At 38.5% G+C, this 25,361-nt stretch overlaps 1 protein-coding gene and 1 long non-coding RNA gene across 5 annotated transcripts; one reads left to right on the forward strand and one right to left on the reverse strand.

Annotated features, from left to right (window-relative positions):
• On the forward strand, positions 1-10,222 carry LOC306835749. The gene is made up of 3 exons (XR_013780687.1): positions 1-54; positions 1,185-1,271; positions 10,152-10,222. It is a non-coding gene; the product is annotated as an uncharacterized lncRNA (long non-coding RNA).
• On the reverse strand, positions 9,735-25,105 carry LOC306835747 (gap junction alpha-5 protein-like). Of its 4 annotated transcripts, XM_079362457.1 has the most exons (9): positions 24,959-25,105; positions 19,978-20,197; positions 18,667-18,678; positions 16,466-16,622; positions 15,072-15,236; positions 14,421-14,714; positions 12,100-12,165; positions 11,861-12,009; positions 9,735-10,565 (listed from the first exon to the last, which is right to left on the reverse strand). In XM_079362457.1, exons 4-9 carry the CDS (start codon positions 16,532-16,534, stop codon positions 10,073-10,075), a joined length of 1,236 nt encoding a protein of 411 aa, XP_079218583.1. In that variant the 5' UTR covers positions 16,535-16,622; positions 18,667-18,678; positions 19,978-20,197; positions 24,959-25,105; the 3' UTR covers positions 9,735-10,072. The 4 variants fall into 4 exon arrangements, with proteins under 4 accessions (XP_079218583.1, XP_079218582.1, XP_079218584.1 ...); XM_079362456.1 differs by lacking the exon at positions 24,959-25,105 and having other exon boundaries at positions 19,978-20,347; XM_079362458.1 differs by lacking the exons at positions 18,667-18,678; positions 24,959-25,105 and having other exon boundaries at positions 19,978-20,347.
• Positions 25,106-25,361: the final 256 nt, after the last annotated feature.

Raw genomic sequence — 25,361 nt, forward strand, 5'->3', positions numbered from 1 at the left:
ACCCACCAGTAGTTGTGATGGACCTCCACAAGAAAGTGGTTTTCAACTTACCTGGTAAGCTTCAGTGTAACGTGGCTTGTGTTTGAATGTGTGATATATATAAAAAGTTAATACATTTGTTTTTTCATTGAGTGACATCAAGGAGCCTTCAGAGGACTTCGCTGGTGAAATAAATGTTGAAGAGTTCTGGAATTCTACCCAGAAGGAGATGATTCCTCGTGGATTTTTCCCAAGTATTAAGATATTCTCAAATTTGTATCAATATTTATTTAATGATATAAAATATTACTAATGCTATTTGTTTTTCAAAGGTCATGCAAAAAAACACATTTTCCATCAAACCTAGTTTTGAGCACTGGGCTCCATGGATTGGAAAGAACACACGCAGATCTGAGAGGATGTTAAACACTGAGTACGAGAAGGTTTTCAGGACGGCAAAGTCCTCCACTGAAGCTGAAGTCAGTATCGTGTCAGAGGACCGGCTGTGAAACGAGCTAATGAAACAGAATGTACATTTTATATAATTTTTAAAGATCAAGTTGTTGGAGCTATTTGATTTTTGTTACAATTAGGTAGACCCCGATTTGAGATTGGAGCGGTCCGATGTCCTTCCGACCAGACGAGAGCAGTCTGAACACACCACACACGGCAGGATTATTTTACAAGATCATTTTATGATGATCGGGGCATCCTTAAGATTATCAGAAGGGGAGAATCGGGGCTAAAATCGGCCTAATTATCATGCCGTGTGAAGCAGCCTTTAGAGGCAGGTAGAGGACCAGCATGCACCTGGGTATGTGTAGTCAGGCTCCTACTAAATTATGTCTTATATGATAAATTCCAACACCAAGGATCCAAAGGTGGTCTTAAGGGCGATCAACTTGGTCCCTTAACTTCAGGGTTCATTGAATAGCGAGGTGGCTGAGCAGTTTTTTTCAAGCATGAGGAAAAACAATTACTTTCTCAATAACATGGCACCTTCCCATAAAAAAACACCACAAATACACAGCTTTTAGAACAGCCGCTACAGAGAGGACACAAATCCCATTGTTTTAAGGACATCACCCTGAATGTTCTTGGACAAGCAGTTCTTAGTAAACAAAGTCAAAGAAATGTATTTTATTTAGAGGTGTGATTTGAAATGAAATGCTGTTGAATATTTGTGATTTTTTTTAAATCCTCAGGACCTCCTTCTTTGGAAAAACCTCAACAGCCTTTACCTGTGGATGCCCCTGTGCAGCTACAAGAGCTCGACACTGACCCAGGCAGAGGTGAGTAATCGTTTTTCAAACGACAAGTTAGTGATTTGGCTATGCGTTTTTTCTCACTTTAGTTCTCCTTTATAGTCACTGTCCCATGTGGAATACATTGTGAATCTATCACCAAATGTGACCAAGTTCAACTATGTTTAGTTTCTTCTCCTTTCATGATGATGTGTAGATGATGAAGAAATCTCAGCTGACACTGACTTGCTTGTATCATAAGAAGTTTATTTACAAAGTCAAGAAACAGCATCAATCCAGGTTAGCCATGGTTCCTGGGTGAGTCACCAGCCAATTGTGATCCCTCACGAACAAAGAAACAGACTGGTATGTATACAACATTGGTCAAAGCAACAGCAAAACATCCATGTCCTTATTTGGACTTCGGTCAACAAATGTCATTTAGGTCAGCATCTTTTCCTACATCATGTCCTCCTCGCGTTTCTTCAGGACATATGACCTCAAAGGTTACAATTTTCTATGGGGATGACATCTTTATCTCCTCCTGTGTATCCTAAGGGTCATCATCTGTTTTACTCGTGGAAAATGTATCATAAGTTTATAAGTTCGTCTTTCAGAACATAGACAACATGTTGCAATTTTGTGAAGAAATTGTGGGCAAAAGCGGATATGTGGCCTACTGCGAATGCAGGGTCAATGATGATGAATAGGTAGTGAAATAAGCTGCCTACTTTGTGGTTGTCCTTGTAAATAGTTGTGTGCAGAGAAAATAAATTCTGTAAATTCTATGTTTGAAAAAATTGTTTCAAAAGTTTCAAAAATATAGGTGGGAAAGCTGTGAGTCTGTTTTTGAGAAGATTGTTTTGAGCTTGCCGGAAGTGGGGGATAAGGGAGTGTGCAGGATGTTATGGGTCCCTCATGGTGTTTGAGGGTTGGAAGGGTCAGAATAAAGTTGAAAAGAACCTTTTATCGTAGAACTGACTTATTTGAGTTGGTGTATTTTAAAATGAGCCACTTCGTTGACACAGGTGGTCCAACGGCACAAGGTAAGAAAATAGCACAATATGACAAATAAGGCTAAATATTGAATGATAATATTTAATCTAAATATTGAATAATCATGTAATTTAATCTAAATATTGAATGATAATATTTATTATAATCATTGAATAATAATGATATTTAATATAAATATTGAATGATGGTGAAGAGTTAAATCTAAAATTGAAATACACAAGGTAAGCTGAAACAATGTTCATCTCCCATCTTTACTAAATAAAGTGTGCAACTGGAAACAAAACATAATGTTCAGTAATAAGTTACACATAAATAAAAAAATTAATGCATTAACGTAACCTTCCAATTTTAGTATGAAATATTTTTACATGCATTTATATCATTGGAGTAAAACCGGACGTGCACGCCGATTTTATTTGCATGCATTTCCGGATCTGACTGTGGCAGCGTCTCACAGTGTCAGTCTGCGAGGTCGGGTCTAAGAGGGGTGGTCTGCAGCAAGACTGTCTTGGTCAGTCTGAGGGTGGAAAAGGGTGGTCTTAATACTTTTAACTCCCAACAAGCTATACACCTCCTTTAATGTCTGAGATAGGAAAGCAGTACCCTGGTCTGTCACTACCTCTTGGGGAATGCCTTCTCTGGAAAACAGCTGCAAGAGAATAGTTGCTATGGCCCTAGCAGTAATACACTTCAGAGGGAAAGCTTCGGGATAGCGGGTGGCATAGTCACATATTACCAGTATGCATCAATAGCCTGACCTAGACCGTTCTAGAGGTCCTACAATGTACATACCTATCCTAGAAAATGGAACATGGGAATGGGAATGGGCTGCAGTGGAAACTGCCGGACTTTCTTGCGACCGGACAATTGACACTCACGACAGGTTTTACAAAAATTTTGAACATCAGTATACAACCCAAGCCAAAATAATCTAGAGGAAACATGGTCTAATGTTTTAACACTGCCCAATTGACCTGCCCAAGGTATGCTGTTGCCCAACATTAACACATTCTCCCTCAAATTCAAGCTGCTCAGTTGCTCCCCTTTCTGGCTGATGGTACTGGGGGGGGGGGGGGGGAACCCCCGTGCTCACGCCATCTATCTCGGTGACCTTCCTGAAGGCAGTTTGTCTGCTTTCTGAAGCTGACTTAAATCCAAGAACCTCCCACCAACTGTCTCCTGTTGACTGCTCTGGCTCTGAAACCTGTTCCTGTCTCATGGTCCACATTAGCTTTTCTCTCTGTCTTTGCTGCCTACTCTTCTTAACCCTGCCATTGCTTTTACTAGGAACTCAGTCTGGCTGAAGGGGAGCTGATGAGTGAGTGATGGGTGGTGGAGACTGGCTAGTGTTGACCGTCCTTGCTCTTGTTACAACCATATTAACTGGCCGGCTTTGGTGAAATAGCCTGGGTAAGATAGGTATATCTTGACCTAACAGGACTGGATGACTTAAGCTAGAGACAACCCCAACCTCTAATCTCCAACCTCTAATAAGTGACACACATGCTGTTGGGTAAGGACGTTTATCACCATGACAACACCACACTTCTACCTCCCCTTTCCCCATCATGGTCATCTACTTTCTGTATAGTGGATCTGGGAACACATGGTGTTGGCACCTTTAATTTTTAAAGCTAGACATTTAGGCTTTATGTGACCTTCCTTTCCAAAAAAGTTTGGGATGGGCCTTTATTTCTCTTTCCTGCAGTACTGTCCTGGAATTTAACCCCTACTCCTCTACTCTCATATTATATATGAGATATTGACCACCCCCACCAAACCCCCCAGACTTACCCTTGGGCATGGTTGGCTGATGGCTCTTGTCATGACAGAAGAATTTTGGCCCCCTCCTTGCAGCCATAAAGGCCTCCACCAGTTGAGCAGCTCTCTGCTCTCGCTTTGCATGGCTTTCTGTGCGCTCCTGGTGAGCTTCTTCTTCTGGCTCTGGAGTGTGAGCGACGAAAAAAAATCCCACCACTGCCACCAAATGTAACATTACCGAACGTAAGTTACTTAAAAAACATAGGGATTTTTGGTGTGGCTGTGAGGCACTGGCAGAGATCAAAAAGAGGTCAGGAGGCAGACATTGTAGAAAAAAGAAAGTTAACTTCTTTCCCAAAAACATAACCAAAACAGCAAAACAAAAGTTCTAGGTAACCTAGAAAATAACTAGTTTAAATGAATTGAAAGGAAAACAGCCTTGCTTCAAGCTGTTGCTCACTACCATCTTCTCTCTCTGGACTCTGGGCCTTTCTCAGTTCCCTTATTTGCACCGAGTGTCCTCCGAGTTGTCTCCTCCACTTGCGTCTTAGTCCCGCCCACCAGAGATGCACGGAGGAAACGAAGCAGAGGAGAGAGGACCGAGGAAATCGGCTTTAAGACACCTGAGACGTCGTTTCCTCGACAGCGTCACATGACGCGACATCAGCTGATCACGTTCAGCTGTCAATCAGCCGAACAGCTGTTTATGTCCACACAAACACGCACTGTATTATTTCTAATCAAACACACACACACTGTATTATTACTAATCAAACACACACAGTTACAGTGTTTAGTGTCTTTACCTGATAAAAAAAACACCTGAAGAACAACCTGCAGTCTGTTTCAAACCAAAAGGACAGTTTCTACTGACTAAAAGTTTTCATTTTGAATTGTCTATAATTATTGATTATTATTAAACAGTTTGGACTGAACCTAGCCTGTATTTAGACAATGAACTCTGTATTTTATAAACACAGATATTTATGTGTCAGGATACTGAAAATGATTGATTAGAATCTAAATGATGAAACGTTCAGAAGATAAATAAGTGAGAATATAAAACGGACTCCTCTTCATCAGACTCTTTTTAATCCCAGCTCATCACTGATGTTCATCATCAGTTTAAATGTCCGACGCTCCGTTTCGCGTCTTTTTAATGTCCGTCTTTTCTCCGGTATTAAACTCTAGTCATGTTGAGAAGTTTCACTGAAGTCTGATCCTCTGCAGCGTCCAATCAGTGAGTGATATACGAGAAGGGGGCGTGTCTGTCAGTGAAAAGACTTCCGTGAAGTCAGCTCTCGTGTCTCCTCGGTCATCGCTCCTCGGATCAGCCTCCTCTCTCCTCGATCCTCTCTCCTCCGTTCGCTATAAGAGCTTTGGGACGATCCTCAACATGGCGGCTTTGGAACTACTTCCGGTTCGGCCGAGGACCGAGGACCGAGGAGACTGCAAATAAGCAAAGTGAGACGTACCCTCTGTCTTCACTCTGCCTTTGTACCATGGCTTCACTCTTCATTGAAGCTCAGGTGGACTCACTCCGCCTAATTAGCCCACAGGCTGCAGTATTGTAGGGAAGGTGGGGGCAGGTGAAAAGGCATGGGAGAGCCTTTTCACAATTGTCTTATGGATATTGGTAATAAACCTGTAAAAAATACAAGTAAAATTATGTTTAAAGATGTAAAAATACAACAACGTGTCATTAAAAAACATAATATTAATGTAATCTGAGTTTTTAGTTATTTAAATATAATTTTAAAAAACCTATCATTTATAAAACCCAAAATGAGTGAGTCTGGGAAACTGGGAAAAATCTGTTAAAAAGGACCACTTTCTGATCGGTCCTTCTTTTTGGGTAGCATGAGATGTTCATCAGCTTCAGGTGTTTTTGATAGTACTTTTCAAAGCTCTTCACATTGATAGTTGCCTTCACTTTGTCCAGAAGGTCCTTCAACTTTTGATTTTCCCTTTTTACAAACTGATTTAACCCAGTGAATTACATGGGAAGCTTTGTCCGATCCGTACGGCACACATTTGCTTGCACAGGGATGCAGAAACTGAAATATTTTTAGAGATTAGTGGCACGATGTTGATTTGAACACTAGATGGCACTGCAACATGGCACTAGATATCTAATTTTCTTGTTGAAGTACAGAACATAAAATCACAGGATAGTTTCCTCTTGGATACATTACTCCCCCAGAACACCTTCTGAAGTTTGAGAAAATCTCACTGACAACTTTTGAAATGCTACGGCGACAGAGAATTCTGATTGATTCACAGATATTTCCTCACAAGGTGTGAAAACTATTTTTATGTGACTGTAATGGAGCTGTGTCCATTACCAGGGATAAAAGGTGTTCCAGCCAAAGGAGTCCCTGGGGAAAGAGAAGAAGAGAGAAGGTTCCGGCCTAACGAGGACCAGCTGGTATAAAAGCAGCACACTCACTCTGCCAGGGAGAGGCTAGGGTGAGGCGCTGCGGGGCAAGCTGCCAGACATGTTGGAATTGTTTGTTTTGTTATTTTGTAAATAAATGTCACCTGGGTGCACATGAAGAAGCCTCAGCTCTACTTTGTCCTCCAGAAACGCAGTATAGGCTATCCGTGACCTGACGAATGTCACAGTGACCCAAAATATAAAAATAATTCTGGCACTTCTGGGTTAATAGAAATGAATTCCAACCCCTAGCCAGAATCTTAACCCCTTATAGACTATAGCTTAGACACAATCAACATGCCTCAAGTGTTGTTAAAAGACATTAGTTCTCTCACAGATCTGTAAACACAAAGATATGGCAAAGCTGAATTTTTTTTTCATGCCATTTATGGGCTATAAAGTTCCTTGTCATTATTGTTTCCGATTGTAAACAAGAAACTACAGAATGTCTTCAACATTTCACAATGAATAATTTATTCAATTTGTATTGCTGTGATTCTAAAAAAACCCAATTTCATCACAGTGAACATGCTCATTTGAGAACTAAAGTTAGATATTTGATCACAAGAGGGCACCCATGTCAACTGACTACATTGATCTTACAGTAAATTTTGAACGAAACTGTGATTTATATACTCTTCAACAACAAGGCAATTCAAAGTGCTTCACACAAGGCCAAGCTGAAATTTGAATTGGAATTGACATTTGATTGGTTGAAATTGAAGTTTTCAGCATTTCTTGTATAGTTACCTTTTATTTTAACGTTTACATGAAGAATGTTTCTTTCCCCAGGCGGTCACTCTGACCTGCTGCCGTGAAATAACCCTGGAACAAAACTGTCTCTATGAATGTACACATATGTATATTATTTAATTTCAATGATCATCTACATTACGGACACTCTTTAATGTCAAGACTGAAAAGATAGACACCTCATGTTTACTTAATCATCTTTTTTGCACTATTCATCACTGCACTATTGTCTTATTAAGTCTTTTACATATTAGTCTTTAATTTCTTGTTTATATTTTTAGGTGATTGTTAATATTTAATGTTTGAATATGCACAAAAAGAGCTCAGTCTATCAAAGTAAACTTCCTTGTGTGTTAAACATACCTGGTCAATAAAGTTGATTCTGATGTGCAACAATTTGGACATAAATACAGTAGAAATCAAGTTTATTCCCTGTAAATGAGTCCCATCAGATGAATGATGTTGTCTTTAGATCTCATTCATTCTGTGTCAATTTATGTGCAAGATGAAGCTATGAGCTGACCAAAGTGTGATAACAATATCCTAATGCAATAAAGCAGGCAATGGTAGCTCTAGCAAAGGACACTTTTGTCAGCCGCTTGCTTGTGCTGGAATGCCGCTGAAGGAGAGCGGAGGCTTCAGAATAGTGGAGGTGTCATCAGAAACTTTGTTTTGGTTTCATGCTAGTAAATGGACTTGAGCTTATATAGCGCTTTTCTAGTCTTCTGAAAATTCTTGTAGTCGTCTGACTACTCAAAGTACTTTACACATTTTACACCTACCCATTCACACACAGGAATGGTTAGGTGACGGGAATTCATATTGCCCAAGGACACATTGGACATCGAACCCCTGACCTTCCGGTTGAGGGAGGACACCTCTACCAACTGAGCCACAGCCGCCCCTGGTGCTCAAGGGCACCATCTACTGGATCTAAAGTCACATATACTTCTTTTAAATATAAAAGTTAAATGTTGTTTGATAACACAAACCCATTAATTGTTTACCATCTTTTCCTGACCTCAAACATTTTACTTATGGGTTAAATAATTGTCATAATACAATATTAATGACTTATTGCCATTTTCCTTTAGAAATCTCTTTAAACAATCATTAACCATCCGAAATAATATATGCTTTAAAAATACATTAATGGTTTTCTAGTCAACATGACCAGCATCATTAATATGAGTCTAATATGAGGACGCATTACTTTGATTGTTTTCTTGACGTCAGAAAATCTGGACATTGTTTTTACCCATAGAACAGGACTGTAAAATAAACATGGCTGCATCAGATGGGAAAGGAAACAGAAGCCCTTTAGTGTGTCAGTTCCCAAACATTCCTGAAGTGAGCCAAGCTGGACATTTGCCATGGGAATCAAGCGGTATTTAAATTTAAAAAAATAAAATCCCATGCCCCCTTTTATTTTTACTATTTTGCATTTCTCAGCAGCCAGCTGTCTGTTAGGAAGTTTGTCTGTCCTTCACTAAAGTTCTGCCACATATATATTGATACGTGTGGGTGTACACAAATATATAAATGTGTTACAATAGTAACTTTGAAAACAGAAAAATAACTGTTTCACTCATATTAAAATCACAACTCAAACATTTGGATTTTTATTGCTTTAGATGTTCAAGGTTTTGTTTGTGTTCATGAGTTAAAAAACAACTACAGTGTTAGCTTGTGTATAAAGTGCCAAAAAATGTAAATACTCAAGTAAACTATCTAAATTCGTTATTAAACACAGTATATGACTTTGTTTACTTTATTACATATTGTATATAAAATGTTAAAAAATTAGAAATTAATTTATCTAGAATTGTATTTTCCTTAAGTAGTTCTGTGCCAAGTAAGGACTGAAAACCCATCCCTGACCCATGGACTCAGTTGAGAGAGACTGAATTAACACTGAGTATGTGGCGTGGTATACTGGTGTGTCATGTTTCAGAATGTTCCCTGCAGGGGATACTAAAATAGTAATTCCCAGGAATAGGATGGATATTTTCATGAAAGCGTGGAGAGACACAGATAAAACAGATGCACCAAAATTGTAGAGGCGTAAAAAGCCTAGGGGAGTTTTTCTTTTGACAGCAGTCATGTGGGACATCACACTGTGAAGCTGCTCAAACCGCAACCCATCTGATCACTTTATCCCATAACTGCATGACCAATGAAACACTTATTTAGCACAATTTCATCCTGATTCTGATTTGAGTTTGATAACCTTTCAGTTTGTCATTCAAAGCTTTACCTACAATAAAAGTAAAAATATGTGCATTAAAAAGGGCATATTAAAACAGTGATAAGGGCAGCGGGGCATTTCTTTATCTGCCCCATGTTTAGCAGTCACGGTATTATTGAACTACAATATAAAGAGGATATATCCAACCATTTTTAATCATCATTAACAATAGCAATCACCTTATGATACTTGGCCAAATGTGCCATTTTCCTGAAATCGTTATATTAAAATACTGAAAACTCTGAACCTTTATTCAAAATAGTAGAGATTACAATAAACACACTAGATGTAAAAGTGATATGAGGGTGAAATTGTAAAACAGTGCAGAAATTGACGAATAGTCATCGAAGATAATTATTGTTACAAGAAATACATAAAAATGAAAACACAGATTTTATAAAATGACATTTTTTTCCCACCATTTAATGAAAGCTCAACATGAGATGGGAAACTCTCCTCATCGAGGCATAGAGTGGTCAATTCACTCATTTTGTTGCAGTCAAGAAAAAACTAAAAAAAGAGTCAGTATTCATATGTAACGGGAAGGCTCAGATTCCTCCTGCTGGCTTATGTTGATGTTATGAGCTCAGTCATTTATTTAGCCACTATGTGAATAGTTGAATACGTTTTTTCCTAAACTGAGAGGTCGTCTGCTCTTGTTCTGCTGCTTGTCCCACTAGTTTTGCTGAATCTTCTTTTGTCCTTTTGACAGAGCCCTACATTCGGGCAAAGCAACAACTCATTCGAGCTGCCATTTTGGATCTGAGGACAACTAGTCTCCCTGCTCCCGGGGCTGAAGCAGTTAGTGTCAGTCCTCAGGTATCCACCATCTTGGATCTGGTTGTTACTCGCCTCCTGCCATCCGGGAGAGTAGCAACTCATCTGAAGGAGGTTGACTTCTTCCACAGCTGCTGCCATTTTGTGCTTCTCGGTTGCCATATTCTCTGAATTTTGTTGGTTAGCCAAGCGGTGGTTGGGAAAAGGAATGGCCAGGAAGTGTGAGGATCCAATCATGCACTGGTTGAAGTCTGGGGGTGGGGTTGATGGTGGTGGAGGAGATAGAGAAAGCTGTCTGGCCAGTGAGGGATGAGGAGGTGCGACATCTTTCCCTGTGATGAAGAAACGCCTACAACAATAGTTACACCAGTTAACAGATTTTCTGCTGAACAAAATCTGTAACTGTGCCATGACCATCAGTGAGATGTGTTGAAGGTAGAACCAGTCTATGGATGTATTTCTGTTTATAAGCATGTCTGCATTGAGATTAACGAAGCTTGATTTTTCAGATTCTCTCTCTCTCGCTAACATAGCTCCACCTCACATTAAACTCCCAAGCTCTCCCATCTACAAACCATAACTGACACAGCCTTCTCACTCTGCATCTAATGTACTAATAATTGGCTTTTTATTCCTACAAGATGTAAGGAGTGGCATTTCAGATCTTGAATGCTTCCTTTTCTGATAGAGTTGGTTTGTCTATTTAGCCTGATTGATCTGCCTGTTATCACCTTTTTTTCTGAATGCCACTCAATTGAATGTTGTATAATCAGAACCATGAATAATAATGGGAACAAAGAACCATGAATAAAGTATTTAGATGAAAAAAAAAACTGTCAGGTGATAAACACATACACACATACCAGACAGAAATGATCCCGAATGACTTAATGAAGGTTTTGCCCTTAGGTATAAGCTAAAAATCTTTAACAGTGTCTTTTTGTTTGACCCTTTCGGTCTGCTTAATATCCACCTCCCTTCAAACTCTGTGCCCCCAGCTCTCAACCCATACTTTCTGTTGGAGTGTTGAAGTCACCAAGCCCAACCCAAACCTAACATCATATGGTTTATTATCTTAGACTCTAACAGAGTCAAACTATAAACTGTTCTTTTTGTGATTGGTAATCTACAACGCCACTTTTATCACATCAAATTTGTTTTACATTTTCTAAAAGCAGCTATATTTTCTTACCTTGTACAATATATCAAATAACAACCAACTTGATTTTTTTCATAAAAAAGAGATCCTCTTTTTTTATTCAGCTAACAAATAGAAATCAGTAATGTTTCAAACAACCCCTGAGACTTCAGAGTGAACTCCAAACACTGAACAATAAATTAACATCATTAAATAACGTTCTTGTTTTACTGGCTTAATTAAAATTGAGCGCTTTTCAGCTACAAGCATTAGGTTGATCAAGGTGGAACATCTTGTAATTGACAGGAACAACTTTACAATGATCATAATGATGCATGATTATGCATCAAAGCAGCAAAAATGAAACAAATAGCTGGAAAATAGACAATCTGTCGGAACACATTATGTTCAAAAACAGGATAAAAACTTGAAAAACTGAAGCAGTAAATGTTAAGCATTTATTGCCCTTAACTTGTTTTTAATCAACTAATGTTAGGGTTTCCTACCTGCAGCAGTGCCTCCATGCCAGGTGATGCAGTTCAAGCACGCTGAGGACCAGAGAAACAGCAGACACAGCCAACATGAAGACTATGAAGACATTTTTCTCTGTTGGTCGGGACACGTAGCAGTTGACCGCATGTGGACACGGCCACGCCTGAGAGATACAAGGAGAATATTATTTTAGATCTAAAAGTCATGTTTTCTACATCAAAGGCATTTAAATGTGATTCAATGTCTGATTTACCTTGCAGACATACAGAGGATGGAGGAAGATTCCATACAGAAAGTACTGAAGACACAGAAACACCACCTGTAAGGGTGTGCAATCACAGTCGCTTTTAATAAAAAAAGGTATCAGGAATATTCAGATGACTTATTTCTAATAGTCCTTCAATTAAAAAGAACAAAATCAAAGGTCAAAGTTACGATGAACCCCATTGACCTTTATTTAATTAATGGCCAGCAGGGGGCACATTCATTGGTTGTTTAAATTTAAAGACTTATATGACAAAATGACTGCTTTTCACGTGGTTGATGGTGTCAAAAAGAGTGTATTATATAATGGCTGGTTTCAATTTTTTTTAAATACAGCATGCTTTTTTTAAAATTATAGTTTCATTTATAATTAAATGGACAGTACAGGGTGTTCTTTGGGCCATTAAGCATAAGTCACAGTGGCAAAATCCACATCTTTTAAAAAAACAAACAATTTTCACCTATAAAGAGTATTAGAGTTAAAGTAAAGTTGTATGAAATAGAAATACTAAACTAACTACAAACTTAAGTTTATAGTAGTCAGTGAGAGAGTTTTTATAAGTGGAAATACAAATTGACAGTTGTTTCTTTTCTCCTCATACTTTTCCTCCTTCCCGCTCTGTCTTCAGTGCAACAATAAAGTAATTGAATGAATTTGGCGGGCTTTAACAAAATATATCAGCAAACATCAAGAGCTTATCTGTCACAAGACCAACAAGAATCAGCAGAAAAGGAAAAGAATTTGGCCAGCCTTTTCTAGCCCTAAAACAAGAAACATTCCCCTTAAGCAAGCTGCTACAGTTCATTAAGACCAAAACTTCCCAGTTTATTCTAGAATGCAGCTGTCCTTATCAACAAGGCCTGGTGCACCCACTGACTCTAGTCCTAAACTGTGAGCTCTGCATGTCATGGTAACTTAAAAGCTCTTTTCATACAGAGATTGTGCTAAAAACTCTCCTATTACCCTCTCCTTGTTTTCTTCTACACCAAACAAAACTGTTTCATCATACTGCTGCTGCATAAGTGTTTGATAAAGCATGTTGTTGATATGAGTTCAAAAAAGGTATTATGTGGGGTCGCCGGTGGCGCAGCGGCAATGCCCCATGCATTGAGGCTCAGTCCTCACGCGCGGGCGGCCCGGGTTCGCGCCCGGCCCGGGTTCGCGCCCGGCCCGTGGCCCGTGACCTCCCGCATGCCCCTCCCCACTCCCCCCCCCGATCCCCGACCCCATCCACCGCCCTCCCTCCATAATAAAGGCATAAAAGCCAAAAACAAATCTTAAAAAAAAAAAAAAAGGTATTATGTGTATATAAGAGTGTTGGTGTCACATTCACAAAATCCTTGCAAAAATAGTGCTGTAACTGCTTGTTGGCTCCGCCCTTTAAACAGACAAAGATTTGGTTTTGATGCCACCTCTGATGCCAAAAAACATCTTTGAACCTTTCATAACCAGCAGCTTTGTGGAATTAAAGGGCAACAGGCTTTGTAAAAGGAACTACAGTCTCCAAAACTAACTCGATGTCATGTCTTTAAACAAGATATATGTCATATTGTTGCATTCTTTTTGTTGTTGATATGATCACAGACCTAAGGATCTATAATGAGAAATTTCTTTTCATTTTTTTGCAGCTTTTTTTAATGCCATTATTGAGTGATAGGGGAGTAGATCGGGTCATAAATCGGGGCGAGACAGAGAGAGAGAGTGGAGAATCTTGCCTCTGATGGGTGTAAATCAAATCTCACTGCCCAGCTGATCTTTGAAATATCTTACTTTATACTCTTCTTTGCTCTCCAGCTTCTCTGGAGGGAAACATCTGCTTGTTAAGCTGCTGAGTCAAAAGTAATGGCATGGTTGGTCCATGCAAGCGTACACTATTTTTTGTTACTCTTCAACTTGTTGTTACTCTTGTTACTCTTCAACTATAGTTTTATTGAAGGAGCAAAGAAGTCAGATGGTGTTGTATGAAGAACAAAATAGTTGGCCTTATGAGGAGGTAAAGGTAGATGGATATGTGTAATAAAACCAGAGCTATGTTTGTTTCCCATGTGTAAACTAAACTTAAATCAGATTCTTCAAATCAATTATTTACCTTATAGCTACTGTAGTCACAAGCTTTTTTTGTGAGAATAACTTCCTGGCTTGTTGTGTAAAGGACTTTCATTTAAATTTGCTTTCAAACAACAGCAGCTTCTGCCAGTTTTGTTTAATTAAACTTAACCAAACCATTCACGCTCATGCATATAATAAAACCAAATCAATTCGTTATAAGATGCTAAAAGCTGAATTAAAAGCTTAAGCGTGTGCAGTACCTCCATGATGCTCCTTATCAGTATACTCAGTATGTAGGTCTGTAGCAGCGCCCCCCTCAAACGGATTCGACCTGCTGATGGCCCTCCTCTTTTTTCTCTGTCTTCATCTTTCTCCCCTTTTCTCCCTTGTTTCTCTCCTTCTCCTCCTTCATCTCCACCTGGTTCGACCTCTCTTCCTCCCCCCTCTCCTGCCTCCTCCTCTCTGCTCCTTCTTTTCTCCTCTCTGCGGACATTGTGCATGGCATGGCCCATGTAGATCAGACTGGGAGTGGATACAAAAACGATCTGGAGCACCTGCAGGACATCAGTAAGATTCATAAAAAAATGACGTCTAAATTAACAGGTGGTATTTCATTTAGAAATATTATGAACACATTCGCAAAAATACAACTGATGAGCTTATTTATACTTCACCACAATATGGCTTTTATAATTTCTTGCAGTCTTGCACATTTTTGTTATTTTGTGTTGTTCAAAACTTAATTTCAGGACACTGAGTGCAGCACCATGCTGACTCATGTTTGTAAATGTTTTTTATTTTTATTTTTACAATAACCAGTCTGTCATTCTAACCAGTTAGCATTATCCACAATTGACACATTCCCCCAAAATCATCACATCATGTGACAAACTGTAAGTCATTCATATTACCCAGTATCGTATATGTGCTATAGGAAAAGCCCGGTCATAACAAACGTTCTCGCAGCCCGGCTGTTCAGTGTCACAGTCAAAATCTTCCTGTTCGTCCCCCCATGAAGACTCAGCAGCAGTCCCCAGCACCAGGATACGGAAGATAAACAGGATGGTCAGCCACACCTGTGGAACAGACGAACAACAAACAAACAAGATACACAGACAGACATGACACCTCAGAAACCATAATGTGGGACAAATGGTGAATCTTTGTTGAGATTTTTGTATAGGAACCATATAAAATTCTAAAATTATAGAAAGACTATCTGCAAGTATTCAGGACATGCCTGTGGGACAAATATTTTGTACTATGGTGTAAGTCAGTGGTGTCCAAAGTGTGGCCCTTGAGGGGATTTTTTGCAGCCCCGACTTTAGTCATAGAATCAGAATATTTTGGCCTGAGGCGTCATTCAGTTGGCATATTTTATTTAGTTTTGTTTTTTATGTTCGCGAGGGCTGAAAGATATTTAATAGAAAAAAATAGAAAAAATGTTCAGTACAATTGAAGTTTTTTTCTTAATTTTATTAACAGCTTTGAATATTTTCCACACGTTTTATTCACTATGAAAATGAACCTTTGCATTAATTTTTCCAAACAAGCGGACTGTTGCCTAATCATGTAATAACTTTAGCTAAATACAGAAGGCTTTTTAAAAAACACATTACAGGCTTGATTCTGAGAAAAACAAAAAAGTCTAAAAAAGTCAAAGTATTTGATGTTCTTTTATTAAAGGGTTTCTTTTGTGAGCCTTAGTGTTTGTTTGTTTTTTTAAATTGAACACAATAGTTTCTAACTGTAATTAGTTATTGTGTATTCACGTTATTTTTGAAAAAGTCAAAATACAAAAAGTTCCTTACAATATCATTTAAAGTATTGTGTCTCAATTTAATGTCCAATTGTAGTAAGAGTCGATTAATGTTTGCGTCCTGTATAATAGAATAAAATGGGGTTTGTTTAACCATTGAGACATAAACTTTCTTGATAATCTCACACTATTTTATGATGTCTTCAAATGACATCTTCTGTTATAATTGTTGGATTGAGAGACCTCCTGAGGCATGGATTTCTTTGGTGGTTGTAATATGCACATAAACCAACATAACCTGAAATAAACATTATGTCTTTTCAAGATATTTCAAGAAAGAAACCAGAAAACCATATAAACAGAAAGATCTGGAAATAAATCAATGTGTTATTTTAAGCACATATACATAAATAAATGTAAATACATAAATGTCTATTTACTTTTATTCCCATCATGTGAAGAGGAAGTCAGTTTGGTAGTGTGTGAGCTGATATGTATTGGACAATGTGTACATGTGTTTTTCTGTATGAGTTTGTGCGCCACTACCTTGCCAATAGAGGTAGAATGCTCCTGTACTTCTTCCAGGAAGTTTCCCAGTAGGCTCCAGTCTGCCATGACCAATCACAGGTTCAGCACTGACTTTTCAATGCACCCAAACTTTAAGATTGACTCTCAACTATCGTACTGCAGATTCAAGATTCACCTGAAAAGTATAGTTAACACAGGTTCAGTATTTCAAGTTTATTTGAAAAAAGGCTATGTTATATGAGGTGATAATGCCTGCAAAAGAATAATGATAACAATATTAACGTATATTTAACTGGGTATCAATATGTCATGTCAAAAACAGTAGTGTCATGGTTTTGTTATCCTGCCTTTTTTCACTCATTAATTATGTTTTGTGTTATCAGATCATGTTTGTGGTTTTTCACTGGTGCTTTTCTGTTGTTGACATTGATTGTTGAGGCAAACAAGGCAATCTACGAGAGGCACCTAAATGTATACACCATTTGGGAACCAAGTCAAATTATCTCATGAAAACAAAGTGAATGCTTTTTTTTAATGTAATAAGAAAAGCAGCTAGACGACTGAAAACGTTTCTCAGTTGTACTGGTTGTTGCTTTAACAGCTTACTTTGCATGTTGGTGGATTCCATGTTTGTGTGTGTGGCTTGTGCCTGTGTGTTTGTGTGTGTGTGTTTATACATGTCCTTGTATTATCTTGAACCGATGACCCTCTTTCCACCCGTCCTGACCCCATTTATAAAAATGTCTGTGCCCATGTCTTAGTTTAGCCTCACTCTTGGTTCCCACACTCAACTCTTGTCTGTCTCAGGGGAAGGAAAACTAGACAAATACTGTAAACACACACACGGCTCCTATAGGCTCTACCAAGGAGAGAAGTCTGATCCAACCTTCACAACCAACCCTTAACTTGACTCTTCTCCTCTGTAGTCCTCTGGTGGTGGAATGAACTACATTTCACTAATTCCTATATAACTATATAACAATTTTGAAATAACACTTATTTTTACCGATAAGTTCAAAGATTAATTTCAATCTTGAGACTTGTGACATGGTTGTGTAGGACCTGGTTTGTTTATGAAGTATAATTCATTTGCAGCTGTTTATGGATCTTCTACTCAACCGGGTAAATTATATGAGCTTTTAAATTGCTATTCTTCTCACTAATTAGATACAGTATTAAAGATCTTTTCTACTGATATGGCAATGATTTTTTGCATCAACTTTAGCTGGCATTATGTAGACACGAACAAAGGGTTCTACTCTGTTTTGTTTCTTTTAGTAAACATTGAACTGCTGCTTAACTGCTATGCAAACCGCATGTTAATAATTCTTGGTTAACGATAACGAAACATTTGACTCGATTGAAATTTTAAAATAACTTCTACTTTGTCCAAACGTTTCCACATAATACATGTTTCTGTTCATTCGAAGGCATATTATTGGCTTTTGAATCTACATCTTTTCAATGTTCACATTCTGTTTGTACAACTTTAATTTGTACTTTTAAGCGTTCTTACAGCATCAGTCATGTTTGAAATCTGTTTCAGAAAATGCATTTATCAAGGCGTCTTAGTTTCAGATGAAGCAGATAAAATGAACTCAATGTGCCAGAGGGGGACATAAAAACATAACACCATATCTATTTTGAATGAAGGAGATTTTACGAAAGCTTTTGATTTATTTTTTTTTAAAATTTTCCATCATTTGCTTCATGTCGCTAAAATGCCCTTCCCTTCCTGTTTTTGTAACACTCAGTTATACATGTTTGAGTGTGTGTATGTGTGTTTATGTGTGTATTTGTGAATGCATGTGTGTATTTGTGAATGCATGTGTGTATTTGTGAATGCATGTGTGTATTTGTGTGTATCACAAGTGCTCCCATCATCATTATTAACAATATTACTTCCTTGTATAGACTTCCTTGCCTGACCTTTGCATGCATTTGTGTGTGTACTGGATGTGTGTGCTGGCCCATTATCCAGCATTCTGTATTGTTCTTTATCCTGTCTAGATAACGCGCACACACGCGCGCGCGCGCACACACACACACACACACACACACACACATACAACAACATACATAATGAAAGTTAATCAAAAGGAGAGATGTTACTTTGGAACTACGTCTTACAAGTAAATCAAACTTTTCAAATGCATTCAAACTTGTATACAAGCCAGGGGTAAACACAAATCATGCCATTAAAAGAAAAATATACTTACTGAAAGAAATTCCTGAAATGACAACAAATTGATTAGAAATGCGTTGCTTGTTGTTTTTTCAAGACATGGAGTACAGATCTTAATGCATGTTTGATGAAACTTGGACAGTAATTGAGTTTTGTTAAACTTTAAAGATTATCTTTTTTAGAACTTAGTTTAGTCTTTCCTGAAATAATAAACTTGTAAAATCACGAGGAACTCAGGATTGCTGCTAACAGATTGAGTCTGTTGGACCCTCACCACAGAACTGCCTGGAGTGCTAACAAAAAAACAGCTGGGCTTTATCGCCAAAAAACATTAGCATTGCCCCATTTCTTGTCCTAAGCTCAGCTATTTAGAATATCTGCTTTTATTATTAAGGCAGTCATGCTACTTTTGCTATAACCAAACCCTCGATAAAAGTAAACATGTTCAAACCATTTAACTTAAATAATATAACATAATTAACATCAAACAACACTAAACCACTTGGCCTAAATACAAGTGATGTGCCATAATGGAAGAAGATCAAGTAAACCAGTAGGCCTACTTATGCTTAATATAAATGACCCACAGGTTACCCCATGTACAGCCAGGTACCGGTCATTTGCAGGATTTTTTTTTTTTAACTACAAGTGACTTTGTAGATGACTGGTCAAAACATTGCAAATGGTGGTGACTTGTTAAGATTAACTTCTTCTTTCATTTTTAATGCGTTCATCAAGTTTTGTTAAAGCTATCGATCAGATGAAATTGGGGATGCTTGTACTTGCACACATTTTAAAATGGACACAGTCAGTATATGTGTGTGTGTGTGTGTGCGTGCGTATGCGCGTGTGTATATACATATATTTGATATTTGGGATTTCTTATACATATACGTTAAAACAATAAATGTGTGTCTGAATCAGAAATATGTTTGTGAAAGTAGATTTTTACATGTGGATTCTTTTTACGATTATATGCATAAACAAAATGTTTTGCGGCTAGTCATTCATATATAAATTACAAAATGTCTATACTCTCCCACAGCAGTAGAAAGCAGAAAGCAGTAAACATTTTCCAAATCAAATAAAAAAACACACACACATATATGTATTTATATATATATATATATATAGAGAGAGAGAGAGAGATAGAGAGAGAGAGAGTAAACTAAGTAAATCGTAGCACAAAAAGTAGCTATGTTCCTATCACACTGCATGATTGTAAATCAGAACATATATAAAGGGGTACTTTTTGCAAGAACTTAAACATTTAGCAACTTCGACTTATAAGAAAAAAAAGCCTGAAGGCAAAAGTTATATGTTATGTTAGGAATCCAAACTTTACCTGACTTAAGATGCAGAGGCAGGGATAATCAAACAAATATTCTGTAATGTTGGCAAAGTGCTGTTGAGGTGCCTTTGAACAGGCTATTCTTCCTCTTCCCCTGGTCCTTGGAACCAAATATTTGTGTCGTAGTTGGTCACACAGATCCAGATGTCTTTCGCTTGTTAATTTTAATGTATTATAATTTTCCTGTTGCCAAACTTCAGTAAATTGTGTCCAACTGAAATTGAGACGACAACCAGGGTTAGATGCCACGAGAGCAGAAAGTGCAGTTGAAAGTGAGAGAGTAAGTCCAAAAGAAGACAAATGGGAGCGGTTTGTGTCCAGAGGTCTGATCTGAAATATCAGTGGTAATTCCATTTGTGCAAGCCTCCTTATTTTCTCCACAATTCTCTCTCTCTCTCTCTCTCTCTCTCTCTCTCTCTCTCTCTCTCTCTCTCTCTCTCTCGCTCTTTCTCTCTCTATCCTCTCTCTCGCTCTCGCTCTCTCTCTCTCTCTCTCTCTCTCTCTCCATCGTCTACTTCTACAGCAGAGGAAGTGGGCCTGGTGCCTCCCTGCCTGCTATTCAACTTGTATGTATGTGCATGTGTGTGTTTGTAGTGTCTGGCATCTAAAGGAAGCCTGATATTGTATTTGGACACAATGGCTGCAGGTCCCCTGTCCTGCATTCCTTCATGTCACTCTGGCTCTATCTTTGTCCCTTTTTGTTTTTTTCCCACACTGGTAAAACTGAGTACAAATTTAGGTCTAGACTTAACAAACAACAAAGAGTTTCTCCCATACCCACAGAGTGGTCAAAAACACAATTTCTGCCAGATATTAGTTTAAATTACATATGAATGTTGCCAAAAGTTCATGATAGTTTTTGAAGTATGATGCCAGCGTCACAATAAAGAAGTGATCAATGACTTAATTAGAGTGTTGAAGTCTACAGTAATCTATACTTTGTTTATGAATTATGGGCCTCCAAAAAGCTATTGCTTTATTAGAAATTTGGTGATGATGTGGAATGGACTATGCTATATAGTACTTTATCTTCTGACTATTGAAAGTGTGGTCACTCTTTCACACAAACATTTATGTATTAAAGTACACTCTTTAGTTTCAGTGTCAAGACAGCAGGGTCACGGCTAGCGTTCCCATTGGAAAATGTGCTACATGAAGTATACAGTATGTTGTTTTTAATATCATTTACTCCCAAATCTACTGGTGAGGGCTCAGCTATCCAGGCTTAGAAGTCCTAAAATAATGTTTTATTTCTGATAATTTGTGGGAGGGCAGGGACATTGTTCATGAGGAGGACAGCTGAGGGGAAGAGAGGTTTTGGTCCTGATGGACCGGAGCATCTTACCAGAGGGGAGAGTCTCAAACAGTCCATGTGCATGGTAAGAGAGGCCTGCATGCCTCAGGGTCCTGGAGGTGTACATGGTTGTGGAGAGATGGTAGATTGCAGGTAGATCAACCTATCTGCAGAGCGGATGATACGCTGCAGCCACAGCAAAGTCAACTGTGATGGAGGAGGAGAGGATGGACTTGATGATAGAAGTGTAGAAGTGCACCATCATGGTCTTTGGCAGGTTGAACTTCTTCAGCTGCCGCAGGAAGTACATCCTCCGCTTTCCTTTCTTGATGAAGAGGTAAAGTTCAGTAAACCATCTTTGTTCACATGGTATCAGAGGAGTAATGGATGCATCACGCTCCACTACTTTTGGAGCCCATTCAAAGCCTGGTCCTCACTTAGACGACTTAAGAATCAAACTACTACCCAGTTTACTTCCATTGTGCAATGATTATACTGACTCTGGAGAGTCACAAAGCCTTGAAAACAGGACCCTGACACTTTCATCTGCTTTCTTGGGTGGAATAGGGAATGTGTTCCTTTTAGAATTGCCTTTATGGGCACCTTGGTTGTGGCCCCTCTTACCCACTTTTATGTATCAAGTACTTGCTGTGCTTGATCTTGTGTTGACAGTGGTTCTTGTAAACCAAGGAAATGGCCATATAGTGTACTCAAACAGCTCTCTCAGGCAAAAGGACTCTGCCAACACAGCTGGTAGAGTGTTACAGGACCAGTAGCACATCATGAACTTTACAGATGCCTCATTGTGCTATAGGGCTTTCGGTCATTGGTGTTGTAATCCCAGATGCCTACTCATTTAGTAGGCATTTGAAAAGGCTGTGTGTTATTTAGAGGGGGATCAAACCCATAAGATTCCTTTTGTAGTGTAAGCGGTCTGCCTTTAGCAGGCAGGACAGGATTTTCTTTCCTCAAGCGGGTCTACACAATGTCATCTTAACTTGTACTTGATGAAGGAAGATCAGCATTCGGGTTCGGAGGTTTTGTCAAACCCAAGGTGGACTCTAAAGCTTTGAATTGTCACTGTTCTGCGAAGAGTTCAGGACATTGATGAGTGTGTCACACATGCTGTTGATTTAAGAGATTTTTTCTGTCTTGGGCTTGTGCTTCAAGAGCTTCTGCTTTGGAAGGACCAAATGTTTCTCAAACATTACAAAACAATAAGATACAAATATAAGCCCGATTCAATATTGTCCTCTTTGAAATTTGTCATGGTCTCCAACTTTACGTACTGCACACCTTCAACTGACTCTACCATTTACAACGTACCATTACAACAGACTCACCTCCTGGTCTTACTTGTAACGAAATGAATTCTTAATAGGACAATGTAATACATAGGGCTACAGGCTTGAATCACTACAGTTAGCCCGTTGCCATGAGGGAGGCTTAGCTTGTTTTGTTTTTTTAAGCATGGCACTAATGCTATCTTTTGTCACTGCCAATCATGTTACTACGCTACCAGAGCCTGGCCAATCAGACATTGAGTCCTGCAGGCACTGCTAGCCCCACCCCAAAAGTCCCTAGACCGCCAGAAAGTACATAACCGCAAGTAGGGTCTTTTTCTATCGGGGTAGATCATTGTCCTGGAACTACACATTTACCTGGGTAAATTTTGTCGAAAAGCATGTAGCTCCTCAAAAAGGACATAGTTCTGGGGGATAGTTCCTCCAGTCGAAACGGGGCTGAAGACTACAGTCGATGGCAAACAATCACATACGTTCTACTCACTTGTGAGCGGAAATACCTCTCAAAGCCAGCAGGCGTTATTTTACATGAAGAGACCATTTTTCACATTGCTGTTGCACACAACTCATATTAGACTGTTGGTAGCCTACTGATCGAGATCGAGAAAAGAAGAGGTAGAGGCGACAAAAAGGAGAAACCACACAAATGCGTGACAGCGTGGATCGTGCAGCGACAAGCACAAGGGACTAAGCCTGTGTCAAGAGCTGGAGATAAATGAAACCTTTAAGGATCCTTTGCTTCCAGACAAATATACGTAAAGCTCCCCACCGCAAGTGAAGAAAGGTATCAATATAAAGACATGTTCATGACTGCAGTAGAATAGAAGGGACTAATTTTGAGAATTTATTTTGGGGGCTCTTAAATAAGCATGGAAGTCTTTTAGAGAACTTGTGATAGTGTTAAATGCAGTCTGCTTTCCTCCAGGCAATTGTTAGTGTTTGAGCGTGTTGTAGTGAAAATTGAGTGAGAAGTCCCCTTTATTCCTCTAAAACAGTAGTTACACCATGTGACCCTATTGATAAACAACAGTACGATACTGGTTTTTGCCTGATGTATCAAAACTTCAAAATGAAAATGTTTTAAGTTGTATAATTGAAACTGAATTAACACACAGCATTTAACACCATTCATGCACTGGATTTATGTCAATACACCATTCACACCACAGTTCAATCTGGTTACAGCAATTCAGGATTATTACAATATTTAGTGGCTTTCTTTTTTTTTTTTTTTGTATTATTTCACTCACGTACACTATGTCATAATCAATCAATCAATCTTTATCTGTATAGCGTCAATTCATAACAGGCGTTATCTCGAGACACTTTACAAAAGCAGGTAAAGGACCTTACTGTTTGTCTGTTAACATTAACAAGTGTTTTCTCATAATACTACCTAGAGGAAGCATATATAATGTAAATAGAATCGGCCCAAGCACTGATCCTTGAGGCACTCCATGGCTAACTTTGGTGTATATAGAGGACTCATCATGAACATGCACAAACTGAGATCTGTCTGATAAATAGGATCTAAACCAACTTAAGGCAGTTCCTGTAACTCCAAGCAATCGTTCTAGTCTCTGTAACAGAATCTGATGGTCAGTTGTGTCAAAAGCAGCACCAAGATCTAACAGGATGAGCACAGATAGAAGTCCCCTGTCTGAGGCTAACAGAAGATCATTTGTTACTCTAACTAGTGCAGTCTCAGTGCTATGGTAAGCTCTAAATCCCGATAATGACATTTAACAAAAAACAAAAAACAAACAAGACCAATGGAGATTCTGCAACAATTTTAAAATTCATTAAGCAAAAGGTCTAACCTTTGGATGTCTGGTTCTTCTTCTTGTTAAACACGTTTTTTGAAGCAATTTGAAGATGTCCAATTGGATGTAGGAAACTTGTGATTTTCATTTTTTTCACATTAAAAAATAAATATAGTTAATAATTTACATAAAACAATAAAACAATCCATTAAATTTGAATATACAGTATGTATTTTGACCTAAGATATTTGAAAGGTGTTGTATGTTTTATTATTTTGGGAGTTATTAATAGATAATGTATTTTGTTCTGAAGATTTACTGATAAAGACACAAAGAGAGTGTGATACTTTTAGATTATGTTATCATTTCCTCTTATGCTCTCACACCTAAAGTGTGTTTGTATGTGTGTGTCTGCATGCGCATGTGTTTGCATTCATCACACCTCTGTTATCATCATGCATTAAGCTCACGAGAAGAAGAATAAAATACCTTTCCTTAAAAGAGCACACACACACACACACACACACACACACGCATGCACACACACACACACACACACACACACACACACACACACACACACACACTCATAATGTGCACAAATACTGCCTGACCTCTCTGATCTAATTTTGGGACATGCTCCATGGTGTTAGGGTTATGATGCTAGGATGGTTGGTGTTGGAGTGCACACGAGGACGGTGGATTTATCAGAACCTCAGCACGGCCTCTGACACAGCTGACAGCCCTGGTGTGACAACTCAGAGAGTGTGAGGCAAAGGAGGGGGTTAAACTTAAGGGCTTTGACTACAAAGACATAACAAATTTCTATATGACATATATATACACAAGTTATACAGGATTAAAGCTATTCTGAATAAATGTTCAGTACAATTGATCACTCCAGGTTTAAAATTTAAACTCACTGTCATGGCTGATTTAAAGTGGATAGTAATGAAGACAGACTAGAGACAGACTAGAGACACATGGTAGTGTGAGAAAACATTGTTAAAGACTATT

Source organism: Symphodus melops (assembly GCF_947650265.1).
Source record: "Symphodus melops genome assembly, chromosome: 15".
Taxonomy (NCBI): Eukaryota; Metazoa; Chordata; class Actinopteri; order Labriformes; family Labridae; genus Symphodus; species Symphodus melops.

Excerpts from the sequence above, each read along its gene's own strand:
- LOC306835747 (XM_079362457.1), bottom strand. The coding sequence starts at position 16,534 with ATGGCAGACTGGAGCCTACTGGGAAACTTCCTGGAAGAAGTACAGGAG. Across the intron at positions 15,237-16,465 it reads ATTCTACCTCTATTGGCAAG|GTGTGGCTGACCATCCTGTT; the intron begins GTAGTGGCGCAC and ends TCTGTTCCACAG. Across the intron at positions 12,166-14,420 it reads TGATAAGGAGCATCATGGAG|GTGGTGTTTCTGTGTCTTCA; the intron begins GTACTGCACACG and ends ACACCCTTACAG.